Here is a 19101-nt window from a genome sequence, read left to right on the forward strand (position 1 = left end):
TTATCTGGCATATGGTATTATGATAATTACACAGCTATTACTATGGCACATGGGATTGTGAAATTAAATGAGCACTGTGGCCCGGGGGGAGTTTATTGCCCCTGCTAACCCCACCTCATCCTCTGTGCATGCGTGTGTGAATGTGAGTGACTGTGTACATGTACACCCCCTCCCCCCCCCAACCCTCCTCCAAACCCTCCCCACAACTCACACACACATACCTTGCCATCTGTTGACACATGCAGCTGTTCAAAAATAGCCCTCTACCAGAAGCTTCGCTGAGTGGCCAACAGATAGGCAGATAGGCTCTTAGTGTGTCACAGTGAGTGTGTGTGTCTCTACCATGTGTTCGGACCATGTCTGCTACCGACTTTCTCCTCTGACGAAAACACTGCAAGAGGAAACTAAACTTTCAGTGGGTTTGTATCTTTCCCTGTCGCTTTTTTGACAGCTGTCCTACACTAACTCCTTAGCTTTCTCCTTGGAGCTTAACACAGCTTGACAGGCCCTGCAGAAAACTAGCTGAAACTCAACCGTTTTCGAGAAATGGAGCCCTTGTCTGACCAATTTATGGAGTTCCACCCCATCCACGGCACCAACGTGAGGCTGGACCACTCAGGAACCCAGGCCACCCGGGTGGAGAGCTTCGCCAACGGGGTGTGTTTCAGCAAACACCCCCTGAACCCCGGGGAGATCTTCCTAGTAGAGATCGAGGAGAAGGAGCTGGGCTGGTGCGGCCACCTGCGGGTCGGCCTGACCGCCCAGGACCCCAGGAACCTGGAGGTGGTTCCCGAGTATTCCCTACCGGACCTGATGGACCTGGGCGACAGCTGGGTCTTCGCCATCACTCGCAACCACAACAAGATCATAGAGGAACCGGGGGCTGGAGCGGAGGGGGGCGAAGGAGCTGGAGAGGAAGGGGGACGGAGGCTCGGGCGGGGGGAGGATCAAGATGGAGCAGGAGGTCAGGGAGACGGAGGAGGCGGCGACAACACCAACAGCAAGCCCAAGACTTTCTTCACGGACTCTCACCTGTACATCGAGAACATTCGGATCCCCAGAGACAAGCTGGTGGGGCGCAGCCGGCCCGGGCGCTTCAGCCACATTTTGGACGACTTGTATAAGTCCAACGCCCTGCCGCCTACGGCCCGACGCAGCCGGATAGGAGTGCTGTACGTGCCTAAGGGGCAAGGCTTGGCCGACATGCACATCATCATCAACGGGGAGGACATGGGAGCTTCTGCGAAGGGGATCCCCGCCATCCAGCCTCTGTACGCCGTGGTGGACGTCTTCGCTGCCACCAAGTGTGTCCGCATTGTCCAGGTGGAGTATGGATGTGAGTGCCCAAATGCATGAAGCTGTCAAATTCTTCTGTTAAGAGAAAGGAAAACAAATACAAGTAGATGCATAGAGTCTCTGTCAATCGTCAATTCATACTCTCTCTCTTTGTCTTACTCTTTCTCTCTCGCTCCAGTTTCCTCCTTGCAGACTTTATGTAGGAAGGCCATCCAGAAGCACGTAGTCCACAGGATGGCCATTGACTGGTTGGAACTGCCAGAGACACTCAAACACCTCTGCAAATATGAGTAGTGATGGCTGGACCTGCAGTGAACAGAAACATCTTGAACTCTCTCCCCATTTTTCAAAAAAACAGGTTATTTATTTTAGCTTCGAGTTTCAGTCCGAAGACTTGAACAACTGAAAGTGTTAACATTTTTGACAATGCCATACACTCCTAACACCTTAAAACTGACACCATTTGCCAGAGATGACATCTGCAAGCTAAAATAAATTCAGTCTCTGTTTCTGTCTGGGTCTTTCCACATCCATCCTCTCTCCTCACATCGTGTGTTAGAAATAACTGTGACATCATCACTCATCATCACTAACTCACTTTCAAGAAACTTTAAAGGAGTTTTTGGCCATTAGTCACCTGACATCAAAATCATCCACGTGGCCTCGGCCTGTTCACTAATTCACTAACTCCATGCTAACACTTTAGCATACACTATGTTGAGTGATGGTAGGCTACTAGCATTGTCTCACAAGTGATAATATGAAAGCTTGTGGCAGCTCTAAAGCTAAATGGTGAGTAATCTTAAATCGTACGTGGCTACTTCTGGCAGTTTTGTGTAGGAGATTGGTTAAATTTACACTAAATATAATGTCAGGGATAAAGTATAGCGAGATAGTCATTATCGCAAAATGAGAGAAACAAAATATTGGTTTAAAATTATTTTAAGTAGGCTACGCTAAGTAGCTAATGTACAAGTTTATGACCAAATCTAGCCCAGGGTTAGTTATTTTTCTGCAGTAACCAAGAAGTAATGTTTTTTTGGCACAAGGTGCTGCAAGTTACTGTAACAACAAAATCGACCATACTCAGATATGATGAGATGCTAAATAGTGGTCTGTGATGTGAAACAATTTGCATTGATTGGCCAATCAGAATTGAGTACTCAACAAAGCAATGTGGGCCTAATTAATAAAAATGAATGTAGGATAGGCTACTCTTTTTCCATGGGAAGTGAAGGAAGTAAAGACAAATCACTATGCAGCGGATCAACTGAAATAGTTAAAAAAAAAAACAGACTTCATCAGCTAAATTGAGTTAATGCAATTTCATTTTTAAAATGTATGAATCCTAACCCTAACCCTAACCCTAACCCTAACCCATGTAATAAAAAACACATAACTTTTTATTACTAAAAGGTCAGTCATCTTATTTGTAGGCTATAATGATCAAAGTGTTGGCATAAAGCAGCTACCAGGGACTCATGGATGATTTCAGTGTCATTCTCATCAATTAACGGGCCAGTATCCCAGAACCTCGAGGTGTGCTTTACAGAAACCGCTCCCAGTTCTGCACGGAGTCCTCCTCTCGTGCTCTTGTCGGGCACTGACACCTAGTGTTAATGCGAGTCTGAGCAGTGGGCGGAGCTTAAATCAGCAGCCAGCCTCACCTCACACACACAGACAGCTGCACGATCCGGTTACCTGGCACTGTCATCTGAGGAAATAGCACACCAGATTAAGTCTTATTTTCATCTGAACTGCTCATTACAGTCACCGCAGCATGTCGTTTTGCCAGTTTATTGGCGGCGAGATCTACAAGGATCATTTCAAGCCAGGTGAGGAGGCGGTGGATGTTATTATGGCTCTGAGAGGCAGTGATGTAACCTGCCTTCAGTCAGGATTATCTAGGATACAGTAGCCTCCCGTCTCATGTTTATTTTACTCTCTACTAATATTAGGTTCGGCCTTACATAAGCGTTTCATCCACCAGGCTAGACTGGTTTGTTTAATAAATATTCTCCCAGGAAAACGATCATTGAAATAAAAAATACATTTCTTTCCCGTATTGTGTAACAATACAGTGAGGTGCACCAGTGTAGGGAAGGCCACAATGTCACAACACTTATTACTGTTGCTTTTTAAGGTGCAGAGTAGCCTACTCAGATTAATTATGTGGTAACTAGTAATTTAACGCGTCAATTTTTCAATTCTCACAATCCGTTATTATTTACTTTTTAAAATGACAATCTCTTACTTTTATTTTTCTTTCATGTTGTTTCATATTTGTTAGGGCAAATTTTAACAAAAGGTAGAAAACAAAAGAGGTAGAAAATCTCGCGGCATCTCGTGCAGACAAGCTAAAAAAAAAAGATGCTATTTAAGTCTGCTTGATATAAATGAGACTGGTTTTCTGTTCTAAAAACAGCAATAGCCTGTTTCTGAAGTGGGTGACCCCAAAGTACTCCAATGAGTTATTTTAATAAAGAGTAGCTTTGTAACATAACTAATTACTTTTTAAGTCGAGTCTCGTCTTGTTTATTTATATATCCCCATATCACAGTCAAGTCTCAAAGGGCTTGACATACCATCATGTAGGTAAGGTAAGTAACGCAGTATAGTAACTATTTAAAAGTACCTTTCCCCAACGCTGCAGGTATGTATGTGTGCTCCAGGTGCAGCCACCCCCTGTTCTCCAGCCGGTCCAAGTTCTCCCACTCCTCCCCCTGGCCGGCCTTCACCGACACCATCAGACCGGACAGCGTCACCAAGATGATGGAGACTCTCACTGCCTTCAAGGTCAGATGGCCCAAACCCCCAAAATCCACTAAAATATAAATCCAGCATCACTGATTACAAGCTGATGAGTCTTCAAAGCGCTGAATCCTTTTTTTTTTTTTTTTACTACAGCTTAAATTTCCCCACAGGGATCAATAACATTTCATCTTATTGTATCTTACATGGCATATGTTATGACATCCAGTCTACCAGATTCAAAGAAAGCTTTATTGGCATGAATCAAGTAATACTGAGTGTTGCCAAAGCACATTACAATAGCACAGGATAAAATAAGGTACAATACAGATGAATATGGTCCAATAAAGGCTTCAAATTCAGTAATTATAGGAACTTATTTTTTTGTTCATATGATAAATATGATTATATGCAATGCTCTGGACAATACATAGACAATTTAGTCACTAATTATCATCCCTGAGATTATAACACAATGAAACATCTGGCAGCAAGTAACAGTGTTTATATACAGCACATTGTTTGTTATATTGTTATCATATGAGTCTGAATGTGTGGCGGTGGTGTGTGTCCTCAGGTCCTGTGTGGGAAGTGCGGCAGCGGGCTGGGCCATGAGTTTGTGAACGACGGGCCGGAGGAGGGACTCTCACGTTTCTGAATATTCAGCCACTCGCTTAAGTTTGTCTCCAATAAAGGTGAGACAACCACAGGCGTGAATCCTGGACCGAATCCTGTTTCAGTGCAACTCTATTAGAATATCATGTTAGTCTAGGGCCTAAACTTAATCTATGTCTATGAAACTGGTTGTTAGCTTACAAATCTTTGTCTCTTTTCCAGTTTTGTCTCTTGGTATTAAAGCAAACTACCAATAATCCCCAAAGCATGACAAATATGTCTTTGTGAAAGGTGCAATAACTGACTCTAAAACTCATTCTGTTTGATAGAAAAGTATAGATTGAATTCACTAGGAGTCAATTTATGGGTTTCTTGTAATGCTTGTAATTCATAACTGTAAAGAGATATCAAGTTGGTGTTCCTAGTTTATGCACAATAGGCACTATACAGTGTAAACAGCAAATTTCATTAAATTGTGAGTGTCCAGTTCTAAGTTGCACAGCCTTATGAGCCCCTTTCCTCATCAATCAAAAGTATTTTTAGTGCCCTCATAATGTTTGCGCTGTCACTTTGTCCACTGATTCAACCAATTTTGCAGGAAACTATTTTTATACAACCATCCATTTCTTAAAGGGGACACTTCATAGATTTAGGACATCATGTTTTAGTCCCTACTGATGCAATATAAATGTATACATCATTTTTATTATTTGACTGGTTACATATAATTAACATTGAATTAATGGTTTCCCACCTGACTTTACATGCCTACGGAGTACCAGTATGGGTTTTTCTCTATTGTCTCAGGAAAGGAGGACAAGCAGTAAAGAGCGAGATCGGGGTTCAAACCAGCTGCTGCAGCCCAGTGTGCGGACCGGTCAGTTGGTGACGTGGACGGGGAAAAGGCCTGAGAGGGACGTCCCGTCCACCGAAGAGTCTTTGACCAGCCTGCAACACAGGGGCACGATCATATCTTCAGTATTTCCTTTGCAAATATTTAAACTGGCACATTCCTTGAATACCTCATGTTTAAATACATACTAAGTTCCATTGATATAGCATGAAATCCTTTTATCTCACACTCTAAAATGTATCAGCAGACGCATGTCGTTTTAGCTAGATATGAAAGTTTTAGCTAGATATGAAACTGAAAATGTGTTATTATGAGATATAGAAAGTTGCATTTACAGTTAAAAAAACTTTATTTTCATGTCATGTAATTTTCAGTAAGCAAGTAGTTACCAGTTATTTCTCCTATCTTTTTACTATCCATTTAACTTTGGATTATGGCAAACTAACAATTCCTCAGCATTGCAGCTGATTGAGCTGAGGCGTTTTCTTGCCTTTTAAACCTGTCTTTAGCTTTCCCAAAGGTAAACTCAACCATGTTATCTATGCACTAGAAGAAGTCTACATGTCTAGACCGCTCTTGAAAAAATGAAAAATTGTAATATTTTTAATGTGAGAGCATTCAACAGCAAAGAAACTGCACCAGTTGTGTGGATGAAGCACTTGTTTCTGGCTCTCTTTCTGTCTTTTCTCCATGTACTGTAAGCTGGTTTACTTGAATCCATCGGCATAATTCCTCAATATCTTTCTCCTACGTATTAAGTCAGATATCTTTTGTGTCGCATATTTTGTCTGTTTGTCTTTTTATTTGTTACTCCAGAAAAAAATATAAAATATAATTCTGTTTGTCAAAACTCAGTCAACAATTCAGTGGCTAAAAAGCCTGACATTTTGATTTGTCCTCCATAGTTACTGTATATTAGTGTGTCATATGAAAGAAACAATAAATGACCATAGTTTAATAGACTGTCTTGTCTGTTGTGATTCATTTTAGTTGTGGAAAAAGTCATGAAGGTTCAGGCTTTAAGAGGAGCCGGTTGTTATTCACAGATCAGCCAGTAGATGGAGTTATCATCCTGCTAAACTAGCGATGCCACAAGTTTAGTTTTATCTTTTACAGAAGTACTACAGGTTTGCTGATTTGGCCTGTGGACTCAATATTCCCTTGCTTTCAATGGCTCTTTAAGCTGTTATTTCTGCTGTTATATTCTTTTAAAATTGTGTCTGGTGTTCTGTTTTTGTGTATGTGATACGTGCTCTTATGTTTTTAATTCTAGCTTTTATTATGAAGCACTTAACCTGGTTTTAAAAGGTGCTATATAAATAAAGCAAAGTAAATAGTCTGATGTGGCTTGTATCTGATATACTGCGCTTTTATTTGATCTGTATCTTCTGACCGGTGTTATCGACTCATTAGTTCACCCTACTGTCAGTATATGAGCCCATATTGTAACTGTAGAAGGCTGTCTGGTGCTCAAGAGCCACACATGCTCTTGCTTGACATGAACACAGCCTGTATGTGTTCGCTGTCCTGCATTAATTATGGATGCCGCCTGCTGCAGGAGCTACCAGGGGGCCGGGCGCGCTCTGCGGCCCAGCTGCAAGCCATATTCTCTGGGCTCCGGTGGTTGGCAAAGACCCTGAGGTTGAGAGGAGTAGCCCGGCCCGCCAGGATAGAGACTGAGGGCTATCATTACAGAGAGGAGTACACACACACACACACACACACACAAGCAGAGAAAAATGTGTGTGCAAGTGAACACAAAGCCGTCTTCCTCTTGGACATCTGACACATACACACACACACACACACACACAAGCAGAGAAAAATGTGTGTGCAAGTGAACACAAAGCCGTCTTCCTCTTGGACATCTCACACACACACACACACACACACACACACACACACACACTCCACTACTCTCAAGTGAGTCTCGCACAAATGCGTTTGGTGTTCCACACACTTCCTGCACATTCAGTGTCAAATCACACTAGCCGGCAGGAGACACATACACACACACACACACACGCCAAAACACACATATACACACACAAACACACACATACACTGCACTCGGCCCTGCGTTTTACTGGTCTCACCACAGACAAGTTAAGTTTGAAGCGTATTTTCTTTCAAAACATTACTTCTTGTAGTGTGCAATTACAAGAGTTCATCAAAACATTTGTAGATGTAGTTGAACTCTCAGTATCAACAATTTGAATATTCTGGAGCGCCACTCCAAATCCATTCCCCTTCACTTCCTCGTGTTGCCAATGGCATTCAGATGGACCTCAGCCTCACTGTGGCTGAACAGCCTGACCTTGCATTGAGGTTGTTATGGCTGAGTGAATTTCCTCTAGTGTTGTGTTGGCAGTCGTACGCTCAGCAGTTTACCCTGTTCACACAACTCTGTCCGTTTGGTGGATGTTTTTATCCAGAGTGCCTTGAAAAGTACTATAAGTGCATGCATTTCTAACATAGGTGGTCCCACTGCTGATCAAACCCACAAGCCTGGCAGTTCCCAGTACCCATGCTCTGCCCATCAAACTACACAGGGCCTGTTATATCAGACAAGCATAAAAGAAACACACACACACACACACACACACACACACAGGGAGATGAAACTCTGATCTGTGTATCAGATAACTGAAGTGAAACTGTGATTAAAGGAAAAATGCAGCCTTGGATTTCATGCAAATCTCAGGCAGCCTCAAGGTTGAGAGGAGGAGGCTTGTGATAAAATGGTTGCCAGTTCAAATCCCAGACCAGCTGGGAAGAACTGAAGTGATTTAAGATGTGAATGTGATGTTCTTTACCTCAGTAACTTCTGTCAAGGTGGAAAAAGTGAACGTGAGCGAGGAACTAAAAGAAAAAATCCAACCTTGGATATTTTTACGCTGTTAGATTCAGGTTCAGTGTGTTCCAGGAGTTATTTTGTGATGAAGTGTTGTAATTTACTTTTTTGGTGAGACCCACTTTCTCGCAACCTGCCTCGTCTACTTCTACTTCAGTTGGTGATTTCCTACATTTCCCAGAATGCCTTTCGACAACCCCCAGAGAACGGGCCTGAATTTGTTCCATTTGGCTGTGGGTTATAAGTGTAGATGGAGAGATTTTCCTGTTGCGCTTAAGTCGCACCATTTACTCAAAACACAATATGTCTTGTGGTTGCATTGCATTGTGGTCTATTTACTGGTCTCTACTGTCGGTGGAGAAATTGGTCTCTCTCCTCTTCTACGATGGATTTCTCTCTGTATGATTGTTGAACGTCTCTTGGTGCAAAATGGCGGCTCTAGGAAAAATCCCTCGCTCGATCCACAGGAATACGAAAAATACACCACCAGACACGAGCGTTAAAGTGTTTTAGGGTGGATTTTTCCTTTAAGACTGAGACGGTAAACAATGATAAACCTTGCCATCAGCACCTTACAATTCTTGCACTCAGGAAAACAGAGTTCAAAGGAGAGTTTTGGCAGGTTTCAGAGACGCGTGTGTGCCTCGACCACACGGAAGTTAACCACCAAACTGGTTTGAACAGTTCGGCAGTTCAGAAAATGCTTCCTCCTGGCATTTTAGCACTGAACTAAAGGACAAACACATTACCTGTTATTTGCATTCTAATCACTGATGTTGCCTGTGTCTCATATTCATTATTAGACGTCATGCTGGTTTTCATTTACCAAACTGCCTGCTAAACAAAAGTGTTTTCCCAGAGCAAGGTGAATCGAGGACACCGGTTCTGCTGATGAACTGAAGCTAACATTGAATTTCCTCAAAGGGCAAAGGACAGCAGTCATGTAAAGCCGCTGTGCAGGACCTGGAAATCCTCCTCACTACATTAACCCAGATGTCCCGGGACATGAAGATATTAGGAGTTAATGTTTGATTCAGTGGGGAAATGTCTTTATAAAGGCATGACAGAACTCAATTAGGCCTCAGCCACACACCATTAAAACAGGAAAGGGTATTCACAGGACGAGTGCATCTTCTGAAAGGTTGTTTCAGAGCGAGGGCAAACATTTGCATTGCACTGTTGCATTCGAGTACACACACACACACACACACACACACTCCCATTTTTGGGTGTTCAGGTGAATCTACTTCTAAACATGAACAGCGTAATTTCAAAAGGAGATATCCACTGCTCTAAAATGATTGATAGCAAACATGAAACCAAATTATGGTACTTTTAAAAAAAATGGTTGACAAAACAAATACTTTTGCAGACTGGATAAACGTTATTTTAGAGAAATTGAGTGAAAAATTGCTTTTTTCCAAAGTGGATATAGCCCTGGAGAATTTTGAAATAAACGTCTTTGTATATTTGGGGTTTTGTAATTTCCGTGGGTTTCAGCTCATGCGGTCCAGATCAGATAAGATGATTATTCAAAATTGTCCCATCAGTCATCGCCGCCCTCCAGCCAAAAAACAGGTGTATGACATCATGGTTATTAGGGCACATTAAACCGGCTTGCCCTGCCAAAACACACACACACACAGACAATAGTTTTGTCAACAGTGGAGCACTGTTCTCTAGATTTAGCCGTTAAAACACCGTTAAACGTTCGAACGGAAATGCCTCTTCTCATAGGGGCTTTTCCACACCAGCATCATGGTATGCTGGTGGTATCCTGCCTGATGGGAGAGGCAGGCCAACCGCCGTTTTAGGAGCAATACATCTGTCATGGCTAAACCTCAGGCAGCAGCGGTTACCTAGATGTTAGAGGAGCAGGCTTGTGATAAAAGGCTTGTCAGTTCAAATCCCACACCAGCTGGGAAGGAACCGGGTGGGAAATGTGACTGTGAAGAAGTCCTCTCCCTCAGTAACGGCTGTCAAGGTGGAAAAAGTGAATGTGAGCGAGGAACTTGAAGGAAAAAATCCACCCTTGGATACTATTACACTTATAATACACAAACACACACACACACACACACACACACAGGGAGATGGAACTGTGATCTGTTGCAATCAGATAACCGAAGTGAAACCTATAATTAAAGAAGTCTAACCTCAGATACTCTACTGTCAGATAGGTGATGTTCAGTGTATTCTAGAAGTTATTTTGTGATTTAGGGTTGCAATTAACTTTTTTGTTGAACCCACTTTCCCTCAACCGGCCTCGTCTACTTCTATTTCAGTTAGTTATATTCCTACATTTCCCAGAATGCCTTTCGACAAACCCACAGAAAGGGAGTGTGAACGTGTCGCTTTCAATCCAAGGTGAGTGATGCAACTTTGCAGCAAAGAAATTAGATTTTGCTCACCTGATAGTTAGCTGGCTAGCTAGTCTGTGAACACCGGGGGATGTCTGTGATTACCGCCGCGCCCCTTACTCAAAACACAACATGCCTTGTAGCTGCATTGCATTCTGGTCTCTCTCCTGCTCCTGTGGGTGGAGAAATTGGTCTCTCTCCTCTTCTACGATGGATTTCTCCCTGTATGATTGTTGAACGTCTCTTGGTGCAAAATGGCGGCTCTAGAAAGAAGCCCTCGCTCTTTGATTCTGAGGGACTGACGCCAAAACCTGACGTTTACCGCTGATGTTTTAGATCTGTGAAATATTTTCTGCTATTAAACTCCATTGCAGCTGAGAAATATCTCGATGTGCATCATGTCATCTATGTCTTCAGGAATATGAAAAATACACCTCCAAACAAGAAAATGGGTCCAGATATACAAGATACATCACCAATAGATGTTTATTAAGTGTTAAAGTGTTTTAAGGTGGATTTTTCGTTTAAAAGAGTAGGAGTCCTCAGTCACAAGCCTGCAGGCAGCTAACCTGTCAGTACAACAGTCAGTCAACATCTGGGCTGAGTTACGCTCCGCTCTCCGTCTTCTGGATGCAGAGTGAATCTCTTCCATCCATCTTGCTGTCCTGACGTCTGTTGCCTATACGGACCTCAGCGCCCGGCGCACCAGGCGTGTTGTGTGTGTGTGTGTGTGTGTCCCCCGTGACTCCGGCATCACCGAGGTCCCAGTGGACCCCACGCATGCGTCGCCATACATCATACTCTATGATCCAGAGCATCGAGCCGCTGTTCAATAGCAGTCAGTTAACAGGCGGCGAGGACAGAGAGGTATCGACACCTTTCAGCTCCGGATGGGATTGGAGTTAGAAAGCAGCAAGGGACTTGGTGACTTACTGCTTTTGCTTTCTAGACGTGTTTACGGCTCTAACACTGTGCTGTATTTCAGTCTGTATACATGTCATATGAGTATACTGTATAGACATGAGGGTATGTTATACCCTCTCATGTTGTGCAGGGGAATGTTATATTGCTATATTGCAGGCAGTGAGGTGCTGGCACTTCAAACATACATCAAAATTATCAAAACGGCCGCAGAAGTGGTTCTCAGTCCAGGGAGCTACAGCTAATAGCAATGGAGGAAAAAGGTTCAGGACAGCACCTTGATCCGCTCAACACTGCCATCCTGAACCTTTTTCCTAAAGGCAGTAAAGGCAAGTAAAGGCATCTAAGAAATAGTAAAGATGTTTCAAACAAATGTATAATGAATTGTATAGTGTCTGTATTATATGTAAAGAATAAAGATGTTAGGCAAGCCTTAACAGAACAATTCCGCCTTTGGAAAATAGGATATGAAATTGCATCTTTATTGCAAGTTGATGCAAAGTGCTTTACAGTCTGCCAGCAGGTACAGGTCCCACATGCTTTAAAACTACACCCAGGTCTCAAGCAACATGAATTTGCACAATCATCGCTGTCTGATTTACCTTCTGTTGGGACAAATTTCTGTTGGGCATGACTGTCTCGTCCCTGGAGGATGACAGCGCTGGTGACTGTTCGTAAACAGCGGCTCTGAGCGCTGTCTCGCTGCGTTATCTTCAGCCTGACAGCAGATAACAGCCAAACACATCAAAGCTCTGCGCTCTCTGGGCCGCAGCGACGCACGCTCCAAAACTATTTAATCAGGACCTTTTCTCTTGGCCTCCGCCGCAGACCTGGAACTGTGATATGCTCTGAAAGCAGATATTGGTCCATGTGTGTGTGTGTGTGTGTGTGTGTGTGTGTCTAGGGTTGGGGGGGGCATGTTTGTTTAGGCTCCCTCTCTGTTTCACTGGGTCAGGCTCAGGCTCATAGAGGTATAATTCTGCGGTCAGGCTGTTGAATCTGTCCTCTTCTTGCTAGTTTTCTGACTTTTCCTGAGGCTCCCTCTGCTCCGCGGTCCATTGGCTTCTGCTGCTTGGCTCTGCTGCCTGCTCAAGTTGTCAAATAATGGAAAAGAGGGCCGTTAGGCACGCTGATCAAGCGTTAACACTGAGCATAAAAGCTACTCAAGTCCTCTTCTCCCAGCTCGAGCATTCACACAAGCAGCATGACAGAGACCAGCGCTAACATTAGTCATTTTTATTTTGTCCTCGGGTTCTGCAAGTATCTATCAGATGGTCTACCGCTGCGGTGCGTCTCTGTATTTATGGCCGTGTCCGGCTTCTGATATATCATCCTCCTCTGTGGAATTCCTTGCAGAGAGAAGAAGCGACCAGGATGATTATAGGCCAGTTTTTTATTGCATGAATGACATCATGACTGTAGATCATGGAATCCTATGGTTTTGGAAATCCTCTATACACAACGCCGTAAATCGGACAGTAGCTGTAGCGTGCGATCCAAAATTCTTAGCTAAATGTTTGGATTTGATGCAGAGGAAAATGTAAGGTCAACGGAGGGATGCCTGCGTACACACACACACACACACACACACACACACACACACACTCTGTGAGTAGAGTGGAGTGGAATAAGTAAGCTAGTGCACATGCGGCTGTAATCAGCAGGTTTTACGGGTGGTCTTATTACCTTGAATTACACCTGTCAGATAACCTATCAAAGAAAAAGCTGATTGCTCACTGCTGTGGAGTGCAGCAGAGATCGGCTGATAGCTCAGTTGGTATTACGTCACCCGTCGCTTCATTCCTGTGAGTGTTTCCTATGATGATGACCAAACTTCTATTTATCTCACTTCACTCGCCTAAGATTTACAGTCCAGAGGGAGAGTTGAAACTTTGAATGCCACCATTTGAAATAAGTGACACCTGCTCTTGCAGATAGACGCAATTACATCAAAACAAATTGTCACTGCTGAGTGAAAACCTCATAACTCAAATTCTGGTGATTTTGGGGTCGATATAAATACTTGGGTTTTCTCACAGCAACACACAGCAGACCTGCCAGACAGACTTAAATAAATAAATAAATAGCAGCAGCAGTCAACATTTCAATACAAAGTTAAAACAATCAGTCAATAAAACACTCTATAGGCTAACAGTACTGTGCAAAAGTTAGGCACCCTAGATTCTATTATATACATTTTGTCTTTGATGTTTATTTATTTGTTTTCTGCTTTAGTGTGTCAGTAGACTGCTCTTTATAGTAAATGTTTTGATATAGAAACTTTTCATTTAATTATTTTTGAAAGCATCTTCGCTTTACGGATTTTTTTTACATGTGCCTAAGACTTTTGCACAGTACTGTGTATCTTGAAGCTATTAAAAATGCAGATTGAAGTTGGTACAATTTTCATGTTTTAGCTTCATTTGAAGGATTACATGCTCCTCTATGGGTAGAGGAAACTGTACAACCCTTTTGGTTTATGAAGCCTTTTCAAAATGACCTAAAAAATGCACGGCGGTCAAGCTGAAAACAAGGCTGCTTTTCTTACTTTTTACTTTCTAAAAATTGACGTTCTGGAGATACGAGGTTTTCACCCGACAACAGCGAAATTATAGTACTTTTTTTTAGGATTAAAGGAGTCTTAAGTCCTTGTTTTGAAAAATGTACAATACTTTTACAGACTTGATGTAGGATGATCGACTTCAGGTAATGATTCTGTTTTTCGTGTTTTGAACTTGTATTTTGTTGTGCAGCAGAAACACATTCCTGGACAACCCCTCCTCTGCTGAATGTAACATTTCGTCTCAGCCGCTTTGTTCGCTCCATCTCGCAGCAACAGAGATGTCAGATGTTAAGAGATCAGCAGATTTCTGCCCGTGTTGTTGTGTCTGGATCCCAGCGCTGCACGGCCCACCAGAAGCCTTATCTCCCCCCTGCATCCTCACTCCTGGGGCCTGAAGGACGAGTCCAAAACACTGACAGCGTGCTGGCTGGTCAGTGCGCTGTCACCACTGATCAGCGAATTACGAATAAGCATTTAATTTCAGCTCATTATAGATTTTCCCCAATCCTATTACACAGAGCGTAAGCTTTATAATGACCGAACCGGCAATCATGGTCAAAATATTTGTTTTAGTGCAAAACCAGAATGTTTCCACTCAACAGAATCCATCTGAAGTTCATTTATTCTCTCCCAGCTTTTTCCCAACCGAGGGGCTTTCTCCTCGACAGTTTACACAGAGTCAAGAAGCATCAAGTAAAAAAAAAAAAAAAATCAGAGCAAGAAGTAAACACAGCGCTGCCATCGCTCTCTTTGAAGGACCTACAGAGACGAGAGCCAGCGGGGTTTTATTGGAGACAATGGCGACCGTCTAACCACAATGCACTGCAGTAAAAGTCCCAAATAGGACGGACGGTCACAGACGGGGCGTCAGGTTGGGTTTCAGAGAGGCAGCTGCTCTCACCTTTTTCCCGCTATAATGACTCGGCTTCAGACTGATAAACAGTTGTTATTATTAACCTCGAAATTCCCACGTGTCGCTCCTGTGCAGGCATGCCCGCCACTTTACATGCCTTCTTTATCCTCGATTGAAAACATTTTTTGAGCAGCGAGCTAGTAGCCACACCCATGTGATAATGTACAGTGCTGCCTTGCCCTATACTTACCCAGCCAGCCGCAGAGCTCTGCCCTGCAGTTATGGCTGAGAGGACGCTGCTGCCACCGGCTTTCACACAACACAGACTCACAGTGCAGACTGTATGGGCTCTCCTATTGGTTGTTGTGTGTGCTTTGTTTGTGTGGATAAGTTTAGGTGTTGCTTGTTTACTTGCTATCCAGAGCTGCTTGGAAAATTTAAAGTGGTAATCAGCGAGATCTTTATTTATTTTTTTATTATTCTGTCTCCATCTTTGCTGCTCAGCGCTCATCGCTGTGGTGTTTCTGCACTGCTCTTCCCACAGATCACCTGTCAATCAAACCGTGTGGGCGGGACTGTGACGTCTTTCTCTTTGGATTTTCTGTTGATGCAGTTTGAGTTTCTGTAGGTGGCGCTCTTTTCTTTGTCTGTTCAGCCACGGCGGCTATCGCTGCTCATGCTAACTACCCAGTTCTTCTTCTGTTTATTACAAACTGCTGTTGCTGGAAACGTAAAGCGCATCACTTCCTTTGCACCAGAGGATTTATCCTGGGAAAGACCTACCAGACACTGGGTGTTTAAACCAGACATTTATTTATGTGAAAATGTTGCTGATTTTCACTTTAAAGTCACAAGGAAACAGCATTTTGTTGGTGTCTTGCTTCCATAATTTGACATATTTCCAGCTGAAGCAGGATGTTGGGGTGAGACATGAAGACTGTTCAGAAGTGGCGGATTGCACTATAACAAACAAAGGCAACATACTTGTGTAGTTGGTGAAGCAATCAATTGTGAAATACTTTTGCACACACAATCTTGAGTTGCCACAATTGCAAGATTCTTCAAAATAAATAAATCCCAGCCACTGGAACACAGAGTTTTGGGGAGCGAACACCCAAAAATGTCCCATGGTGCCTCTTCTGTCACGTTGGGAAGTTGCAGGGTTTTTTTTTTTCAGTACAATAAAACCGCTTGTACAAAATACCATCACGCTGAACTGACTGTTGACTGAACAAAACCCGACATGTAACTCATCCTCTAATCCGTGCTGCCCTTTGCCGGTGGAGTCTGGGGGAGTTTGGCGGTGAGCGTTTTCTACGGGGAGGTCGGAGATGAGTGTGAGAACGGGGGAAGCTGATAGGGCTCCTGCTCTTTTCATCACCCCCCACCCCCGACCCCACCCAACACACACACACACACACACCTCGCCAGACAGACCCGTCCTCCATCACATGAAGCTCCTTTGAAAAGAGTCGAGCCGTCAGAGTCGGTGTGAGGAGCCGCTGTGGTCGTCTTTGTGCGCTGGTGCCTATGTATGATCCCCAGTGTGTGTGTGTGTGTGTGTGTGTGTGTGAGGGCTTATCCCAGGCCCAGAGTGAGGCCAGGAAACACATTCCATGCAGGTGAGTTAATAGGCCATGTGAAGAGCAGCTCTTCAGTAGCTGGTCCCATGTATTGTATCCTCAGTGATCTGGTACAATACGCAGACAAAGCTCTGTATTCTCCTATGGGATAATGGTTGTAACGCCCTTCGGCACAACTTGAGAAGTCTGGCTTATTCAATTTGACCTGAAACAGTGCGGGGATTAGCTATTGTGAGAAAACAAAAAAACGCAACGCCCTGCAAAAGCAAAACAAAGCAGAAGAGAAGAATAAATAGACACATCAATCTGAAACGCATCAGATTTCCTTAACTCTGAGTGAACTCTGCTCTCCCATCGGAGACGAGCAACTGAGTTTCATCCTCCGTGACTGAAACTGAAACTCTGATTGTTAATAACACACACTCCATTCCTCTCTCTACTGAAACTGAAACTCCAATTGTTAATAACACACAAGCCTCCACTCTCCATTCCTCTCTTTTTCTGTCCTTAAACACACACACATTCGCGCTACTGTACTTGTGAGGACCTTCATTGATTACACCCATCCCCTAATCCCTAATCTTAACGCTCTTCACTACACGCCTTAACCTTTACCTTAACCTAAACCTAATCCGAACTCTAATCTTAACCCTAAACCCAAGTCTTAATCCTAAACTAAAGTCCTAATCCTAAAATAGCTCCTTAAGGAAGTGAAGATCAGCAAAATGTCCTCACTTCTCCTTATCTTGCCATCCTTGTGAGGACATTTGGACCAAACAAACAAACCAATAAAGTATAGAAATACAAGAACACACACACACTGTCAGCCACACACACACACACACACACACACACACACACACACACTCTCCCTGTCTCTCTCTCTTTGAAAACACACTCACCTTCCCTCTCTCTACCACAGTCTCACTGTAGGAACTTTCCCTATACATCACAGTTATTTAATTTCAGGGCAATTTTAATTCATTTTATTCCCTTTACTTATTAACTATGCATTTTGTTCTTTGTGTACCAGCCTCCACTGTGTTGAGTTTTTTTTTCTTCTTCTTCTGATACCTTTTTACAAGCCCCTGGGGGTGTTTCGCTCTCACCCGCTTACTCACCAGTTTGTATTCCCTCTCTTCTTTGTTTTCAAGTTTTTATCATCATTTGTATGCGTAAATCAAACCTAAGCTACATCTAAAACTGTTACACCTTGCCATGTTCTCCTTAACCTTCCAGTGATTTGCTGTAGTTACAGTAATAAACAGTAACACATCAGTCTCATACAGTGTGATAGCTCTGGATGGGCCCGAGGGGCTCGGAGCAGAAGCAGAGACATGAAACAGATCCCGTCTTTGAAGCGGCCGCGGCTCGTCGTCATAGGGACTTACCCGCGGATTACAGACCATAATAGTCGCTGCCGAGCTTTGTACAGCTGCCTGCCTTCCCAGAGCCAAGGCCTTACACAGGTGTATAGGAATTCAGCACAGAGGGAGGCTCTCACAGGCGCAGGTGTGTGTGTGTGTGTGTGTGTGTGTGTGTGTTCCCTCAGTTCAGGTGTTCCTCTGTTAAATTATCAAAGAGAGTGAACTTGAATGTAGGATTAGACTGATAAATGGGGCCGATATTCTCCTTTTATTAAATATTGGATATTGATGATATGATGGAGGTTCCTCAGTTCCTCAGTTAAGCTTTATTTTCTTTACACATTTTAATTATTAATTTAAGTGTTCAATAATGTTTTTTGTTATTAATTCTCCATTTAAAAGCCTGGTTTATCTCAGAGTTACTCTATCACTGAATAGGTGTGGGGGGTCTCCCTGCCTCAAAGAGCTGGTAACACTAAAATAATTTCATCAGTCTGGGTTTCAGTGGAGAGTTTTAGTGTCCCATGATGCTCTAAATGCTCTTTCAGAAGCTTTTCCACCTTGACAAGAAGAAAATTTGCAGGAAAACACTGAATTCTTGTTATTTTGTCGGCATAAAACCCTTCTAATTTGAACCGTACTGTAACCGAGTTGGAATGAACACAACCGTCTTCGGCACACGTCAAAAAAAACAAAGCAGGCCCGGCGTTATTGATCACTTTGACTGCAGAGTGGCACGTCTCCGATTGTTTTTCAACATGCGAGCGGATCAATACGGAGGAGTACTGTGAGAGGACAGAAGGGTAAATGATGCCTCCTCTGTTCAGACACTCGGGGTAAATTGACAGACTGCCAGGCTGGAGGAAGCCCGGGTCGATAGATATCGTCATCCCCTTTGGATTTATCATGCGTATAGATGTGCTGCCATGTAGCGCCTCACTTATATTCCAACACATAAGGTGAAGTTGCCAATAGCTGATATATACTGTAACTCATATATTGTCAAAAGCAATTTTGGGGGGAAAAAAGGGCCTCGTATCCACTGTTCTCCATTTCCAACAACATCCTGACCTTGCTGGACAATA

The 19101-nt window shown here is 43.3% G+C and overlaps 2 protein-coding genes across 2 annotated transcripts; both read left to right on the top strand.

The window, feature by feature from the left end:
- The first annotated feature begins 546 nt into the window (after nt 1–546).
- Nucleotides 547–1611, top strand: neurl2 (neuralized E3 ubiquitin protein ligase 2). Its single transcript, XM_071911847.2, has 2 exons — nt 547–1336; nt 1475–1611. Exons 1-2 carry the CDS (start codon nt 547–549, stop codon nt 1588–1590), a joined length of 906 nt encoding a protein of 301 aa, XP_071767948.2. The 3' UTR covers nt 1591–1611.
- A 1386-nt stretch (nt 1612–2997) lies between these two features.
- msrb1b (methionine sulfoxide reductase B1b) lies at nt 2998–6344 on the top strand. The gene is made up of 4 exons (XM_071911855.2): nt 2998–3131; nt 3950–4092; nt 4625–4742; nt 5470–6344. Exons 1-4 carry the CDS (start codon nt 3077–3079, stop codon nt 5487–5489), a joined length of 336 nt encoding a protein of 111 aa, XP_071767956.1. The 5' UTR covers nt 2998–3076; the 3' UTR covers nt 5490–6344.
- Nucleotides 6345–19101: the final 12757 nt, after the last annotated feature.

This window comes from Centroberyx gerrardi, chromosome 20 (assembly GCF_048128805.1).
Source record: "Centroberyx gerrardi isolate f3 chromosome 20, fCenGer3.hap1.cur.20231027, whole genome shotgun sequence".
In the NCBI taxonomy this organism is placed as follows: Eukaryota; Metazoa; Chordata; class Actinopteri; order Beryciformes; family Berycidae; genus Centroberyx; species Centroberyx gerrardi.